The sequence below is a fragment of the Phoca vitulina genome, unplaced genomic scaffold (genome assembly GCF_004348235.1).
Source record: "Phoca vitulina isolate PV1807 unplaced genomic scaffold, GSC_HSeal_1.0 scaffold7, whole genome shotgun sequence".
Lineage (NCBI taxonomy): Eukaryota > Metazoa > Chordata > Mammalia > Carnivora > Phocidae > Phoca > Phoca vitulina.
In genome coordinates this window covers 34,763,537-34,770,700 of record NW_022589710.1, presented here as the reverse complement: position 1 = coordinate 34,770,700, position 7,164 = coordinate 34,763,537, and the positions used below count along the sequence as shown (strand labels likewise).

At 33.0% G+C, this 7,164-nt stretch overlaps 1 protein-coding gene across 2 annotated transcripts; it reads right to left on the bottom strand.

Moving 5' to 3' along the window:
- Nucleotides 1-690: 690 nt before the first annotated feature.
- On the bottom strand, nt 691-1,247 carry LOC116633042 (60S acidic ribosomal protein P1-like). Of its 2 annotated transcripts, XM_032405265.1 has the most exons (2): nt 1,070-1,247; nt 691-991 (listed from the first exon to the last, which is right to left on the bottom strand). In XM_032405265.1, exons 1-2 carry the CDS (start codon nt 1,136-1,138, stop codon nt 761-763), a joined length of 300 nt encoding a protein of 99 aa, XP_032261156.1. In that variant the 5' UTR covers nt 1,139-1,247; the 3' UTR covers nt 691-760. The 2 variants fall into 2 exon arrangements, with proteins under 2 accessions (XP_032261156.1, XP_032261155.1); XM_032405264.1 differs by having other exon boundaries at nt 691-1,247.
- Between the last annotated feature and the right edge of the window lie 5,917 nt (nt 1,248-7,164).

Below are 7,164 nucleotides of genomic sequence, written 5' to 3'. Positions count from 1 at the left end.
ATTTAATGAGATGTTATCTCCTGAAAGGATGTTTTCCACTCTTTGTATTTCCTTAGTCATAATTTTTACTGCAGTAAATAACATGCAGTAGTAAATACAGGCATAGTGATAGATTTTGCAACTGATATTTACAACAAAGAGAAATAAATGAAATTTTTATAACTAGGGGAATAGAATCAGGAAAAGCAATATAAACAAAGGAAATTAACATGCTAGAAAAATAATATCTTGGATTTAAAATGAAGCTTAAAAGTCATTTGCTTATTCTAATTTTTTATGCTCTATGGCACCCTGACATATAGTGACATATAGTCACTCAAGTTCTGCTTGAATGCTTTCAATAACATGGCATTCACTATTATTTATATTGGTATAACTTATGCTACCACTATCTATCTATTACCAGTCAATTCTTGGGTTGTGACAAGTTTTTGCTTTACGATCTTGCCTCTTTTCCATCTCATAGTCTGAATTTGCAAATCCCTTCCCAATATGGGTCTGATGAAAAGGATGCAGATGCATGATGTTCTTTCTAAAAGTTTCACATTATTTATTTTTGCTCAAAATATAAAAATTTCTACCTCTGACCCTAATATAGTATTTAAACCCCCATATTTTCATTGTTAGGTACTATTCTAATATTTCCTACTCATTCATTGCCAGGTAATTTTCTTCTTATATGAAGAACTTATTTTCTTTTTATGTCTCTTGCAAGTTCTGTCTCTACCACTCCTACTTCTTTTTTTTTTTTCCCAAGAGTTCAGCTTTTTATTGAACAGGTTACAGAAAAAGTGTGGTCAAAAAGACCAAAGCCCGTGTCATCATCAGATTTCTCAGATTCTTCTTTCTTCGCTTCCACCTCCTTCTCAGCTGGGGCAGCAATGGTGGAGGAAACAGGACCTCCTGCTGGTGCAGCACCAGCTACCAGGGCAGATCCACCAGCCCCAATATTGCAGATGAGGTTCCTGATGTTGACATTGGCCAGGGACTTCTCAGACAAGCTCAGCCAGAAAGGGTCAACATTTACACCAGGTGATTTAATGAAGGCATTCATCTTATCTTCCCTGACCTGCATCACCTCATCATTATGCAGGATGATGGTCAAGTAGATGCAGGTGATCGCTGAGATGGAGGCCATTGTACAGGCAGATGCTGGGCTGGTGCTGCTGGCATTGGATGCTGGTATAGGATGAAGTGAGGGCCTCACCCTATCATGGCCTTAGCTTCCTTAGAAGGACCAAGTACCTTAGCAGCAGCTGGGAGAAGTCTGTCTCCATTTTAAAAGTTGACTTCCTTAATTCTCTATGTTATTTATTTGTCTTTGTGCCATTTTTTTTCATTCTCCTCAATGACATTAGTTTCAACTTTCTTTATTCTGTTATTTTGTAGCTATATCACAATACAGGAACAAAAGTACTTATTTTAATTTTTTCCTTCTACAGAATTCTGAATTATTCAGATAGCTCTTATGTTACAAAGCTAGTTCTATTATGTTTCAACTACTCTTAAAACATAGTTGGAAGGTTCCAAGTCTTATACAAATTTATATCACCTAGTGCTTAACAGAGAGCCTTCTAACTGTAAGGTCTATCTCTACATAGGGTATGCAGGGAAGCATATTATATCCATAATAATCAGAAATAGGTATATACAATAATCAGAAATTTATACTGAATCTAGCAGATTAGAACTGTTTATTTTCTTGAACCTTTAAAAAGCCTCATTATAAGCAAGACTACCACTCCTGCTGTTTTTTTCATCTAACTCTTTTTTTAAAAAATATTTTACTTTTTTGACAGAGAGAGAGAGAGAGCAAGAGAAGGGACACAAGCAGGGGGAGTGGGAGAGGGAGAAGCAGGCTTCCCACTGAGCAGGGAGCCCAATGCGGGGCTTGATCCCAGGACCCTGGGATCATGACCTGAGCCGAAGGCAGATGCTTAACGACTGAGCCACCCAGGCGCCCCCATCATCTAACTCTTGAACTAGTTAATAATTCTTCCAGAAGTGAGCTTTTTGCTGCTGCTGCTAATTTCTTGGGACTACTGAAAAAGTGTTGAACAAAGAAGCAAGTATTTTAGGAAAGAAAAGAATCTTAAAGGAAAGAGTGACTATAAAACTATGCAAAGGATAAGGAAATTTGAGTCAAAGTCATACACCAGAGTAGAAGATTGATCTTCTTGCCAAACTAATGCTCTGTACATCTTGTACAATTACAGTTCTTTCATATAAATAGGATCATTTTTGGTATATGCCAAGAAGGATGCTAATCTATGCTTTTTCTTATAATGGTGTATTATCTCTTAAAAGACAAATACAAAATTACTTATCTTCATTTTTCATGCATCATCACACAAATATAGGCACTCTGTCTGGTTTTAACTAGTAATTCATATAAAATACAAGTTGAGCCTAAAGAATCTCTGTGTAGCTGATTTGTCATTTATGATGCAAGCTCCAAAAGTCACCCATGACTTCTCCTGATGGATTTTATCACAGTTTTGGGAGAATAGAGCATTCATCTGCTCTAATTAAAGATTTTATACTCAGCTTTTTTCCACACAGCAAATATTTAAAATTTCAAATAGCCACAAAATGTAAATTTTGGTTAGATAAGTCTCCTTCCTTTGAAATAAATCAGTGAGGAAAAAAATATACCTAAATGAATATTACATAGCAAATGAAAAATACATAAATTTGGAAAATGCATTAATGGCACTGCTTGTGTAATTGACATAAAGGCAAAGTATATAGGACAGTATATAGTTTTTGAAGTCACACATATCTAATTCAAACTCCAGGTCTCTCATTTTCTAGATGTGTGATCTCATGCAACTTATTTAGTCTCTGCTTCATTCTCCTTGTCTCTAAAATGGGGATGATAATATCTATTTTTTTCGCATTGTAAATGACACAAATATGAAATACTTAGCTTAGTGCCTGACATGTATCATTTTATCATTATCATTAGTATCAAATATGGTTTCTCTCCAATTCAACTTCTATTGTAAGGTCTAGCCAGAGCATTTAGGGAAGTAGACAAACAAAAAAACCCAAATTGGAAAGGAAGAAGTAAAATGATTTTTGTTCATAGATGACATAATTTTATATATAGAAACCCTAAATATTCCACAAAAAATGTTAGTTATTAAACACATTCAGAAAAATTCTAAGTTATAAAATCAACAGGCAAAAATCAATTGCATTTCTATATACTAATGATGAGAAATCTGAAGAGGAAATTAAGAAAATAATTCCATTTAAAAGAGTATTAAAAAGAATAAAGTATTTAGGAACAAACTTAACCAGGATAGAAAAGACTTGTACACTGTAAACTACAAAACATTCTTGTAATACATTAAAGAAGACATAAATAAATGAAAAGACATCCCACATTTATGGACTAGAAGACTTTATATTGTTAAGATGACAATACTACCGGGGTGCCTGGGTGGCTCAGTCGTTAAGCGTCTGCCTTTGGCTCAGGTCACGATCCCAGAGTCCTGGGATCGAGTCCCACATCGGGCTCCCTGCTCCGCGGGAAGCCTGCTTCTCCCTCTGCCGCTCCCTGCCACTCTGCCTGCTTGTGATTCCTCTCTCTCTCTCTGTGTCAAATAAATAAATAAAATCTTTAAAAAAAAAAAAAAAAGATGACAATACTACCCAAAGCCATCTACAGATTTAATGTAATCTCTATCAAAATCTCAACAATGATTTTGCATAAATAGAAAAAAAATCTATCCTTGAACTCATATGGAATTTCAAGAGATCCCAAATAGCCAAAATAACTTGGAAAAAAAGGAATAAAGTTGAAAAAGACACACTTCTTGACTTCAGATTTTATTACAAACTACAATAATTAAAACAGTGTGGTACTAGCATGAGAACAGATATACAGACAAATGGAATCAAATAAGAGTCCAGAAATAAATTATCTCACATATGGTTAATTATTTTTGACAAGAGTGCCAAGATCATTAATAAAGAAAGGACAGTCTTTTCAATAAGTGGTGCTGGGAAAACTGGATATCCATATGTAAAAGAATGAAATTGGATGCTTACACCATATACAAAAATTAACTCAAAACAGATAACAGATCTCAATGTGAGAACTAAAATTATAATAATTTTAGAGAAAAATATTCATGACAGTTGATTTGTCAATGGTATGAATATGACACCAAAGTACAGGCAACAAAAGGAAAAAAAGATAAATTGGGCTTAATCACAATTTTAGTCTTTTCCAGTAAAAGATACTATCAAGAGAGGCAACCCTCAGAATGAGAGAAAATATTTGCAAAACATATATCTGGTAAGGGATTAATATCCAGAATATATAAAGAACTACTATAACTCAGCAACCACTAAAAGACAATTTTTTTAAAGACAATTTTTATTTTTATTTTTATTTTAAGATTTTATTTATTCATTTGAGACAGAGAGAGAGCATGAGCAGGGGGAGAAGCAGAGGGAGAAGCAGACTCCCTGCTGAGCCAGAAGCCTGACATGGGGCTCAATCCCTGGGATCATGACCTGAGCCAAAGGCAGATGCTTAACCATCTGAGCCACCCAGGCGCCCCTAAAGACAATTTTTAAAATACATACAGGACTTGAATAGACATTTCTCCAAAGAATATATGCAAATGACCAATGAACACAGGGAAATATCTCAACATCGTTAGCCATTAGGTAAATCAAAATTAAAATCACAATGAGATACCAGTTCTTCACATTCATCAGAATATTATAAAAAATAGGAAAAATAACAAGTGTCAGTGAGCATGTTGGAGAAACTGGAACTCTTGTGCATTGCTTGTGAGAATATAAGATGGTATGGCCACTATGTAAAACAGTTTGGTGGTTCATTATAAAGCTAAACATAAAATTACTATATGATACAGCAATTCTACTTCTCATTATATATCTAAAAGCATTATTCAAATAAATACTTGTATACCAAAGTACAGAGCAGCATTATTCACAATAGCCAACAGATTGGAAACAACCTAAATGTCCATAACAGATGAACAAAGAAAATTGGTATATATAAATAACGGAATGTAATTCAGCCCTAAAAGGAATGAAATTCTGATACATGCTCTAACTTGGATGAGCCTTGAAAATATTTTTCTAAGTGAAATAAGCCAGACACAAAGGGGCAAATATTGTATAATCCCATGTATATGAGGTACCGAAAATTAGCAAATTCTTAGAAACATAAAGTAAAATTGATGTTACCAGGGGCTGTGGGGATGGGAGAATGGGGAGTTAATGTCTTATGGGTACAGAGACCCTGTTTGGAATGATGAAAAAGTTTTGGAGATAGATGGTGGTGATTGCTGCACAACATTGTGAATGTACCTAATGCTAGTAAATTGTATATTTAAAATTGGTTAAAATGGTTAAGTGTTATGTATATTTTATCACAATAAAGTTCTTTTAAGTAAAAGAATGCAAAAAGATATCGCATATATACACTAATCAATATAAAACTGGAGTGGATATATTCTGAGAAAAAAAAATTGTATCAGATCAAGTAAAATTACTAGGGGTAAAGAGGGAAATTGCATACAATCAAAAGGTCAAGTCAGCAAGAAGACACAACAATCCTAAATGTGTTTGCTTATAGTACATACCAGTAGAATTTCAAACTAGATGAAGCAAAAACTCATAGAACTGAAAGGCAAAATGAACAAACCCACAATTATAGTTGGAGAATTCAAAACCCCTTTCTCAGTAACCAATAGAAAGTCAGTAAGTATATAGAAAAATCAACACCAGTAACCAACTAATATACATTTTGAAAACACTACCACCCAACAACAGAATACAAGTATTTTCAAGTCCTATAGATCATTTACCAAAATAGGCTGTATCTTATATCATAAACTATATCTTAAAACAGAACTACTTAAAATAGAACTACCATATCATAAAACAAATATTACCAAATTAAAATCATTGAAATCATACAAATTATATTCTCTGATCACAATGGATTTCAACAAGGACTCAATAACAAAAAGATAAGAAAATTTCCAAGCACTTGGAAATTAAACAACACACTTATAAATAGCACATGGATCAAAAAGAAAGGAAAAAAGAAAATTAGAAAATATTTGGAACTGAATGAAAATGAAAGTCCAAATAAATAAAAGTTTGTGGGATATAACTAAGGCAGTGCTTAGAGGTAAATTTACACCTTTAAGTGGTTATATTAGTAAAGAAGAAAGATCTCAAATGAATGATCTATATTTTCACCTCAAGAACTAAAAAAATAGAAATAACTCTAGGTGAAAAAATAAAAATAAAAATCATAATTAATCAATAAAACTGAAACAGAAAAATATACAGATCAATGAAACTCAAAGATAATTCTTTGAAAACATCAATAATATTGACAAACTTCTACCAAGACAAATAAATAATAGACAAGTATTTCTCTTCAACTCAAACATAGAAATCTTCAGTAATATACTAGCAAATCTAAACTAATTACATATAGAAAAAATAGTACAACATAACCAAGTGATGTTTATGCCAGGAACGCAAGGTTGGCTGAATACTGAAAATCAGTCTATGTAATTCACCATATTAACATAATGAAAAAAAATCATATAATCCTATCAATTGATGCAGGAAAAGAATCTGACAAAATTCAACATCCATTCATCATAAAAGTACATCATCTAGGAATAAGAGGGCATATCCTTAATCTGATAAACAGCATCCACAAAAACCTACCTCAAATATCACTTAATGGTTGGAAACTGAATGTGTTCACTCCAATGTTGTGATAAGGCAAATCGTCTACCTTCACCATTCCTATTCAACATTATACTATAAGCCATATCTAGTGCAATAAGGCAAAGAAGAGAAATAAAAGGCATTTATGATCTCAGAAAGAAAGAAATATAACTGGTTCCTATTCTGGATTACAGATTGTCTAAATGAAAATGACCATGGAATCTGCCAGAAAGTTCCTAGAACTAATACATGAGTTTAAGAAGGCTATAGGGCACAAGGTCAACACACAAATATCATATTTCTATATACAAGCAATGAACAAACAGAAACTGAAATTTAAAAAAAAATGATATTTACAATAGCACTTAAAATTAAAATATTTGGGTATAAATCTAACAAAATAAGTTCAGGCTTTTTATG

Coding starts and splice junctions, on each gene's coding strand:
- LOC116633042 (XM_032405264.1), bottom strand. CDS start 1,138: ATGGCCTCCATCTCAGCGATCACCTGCATCTACTTGACCATCATCCTG.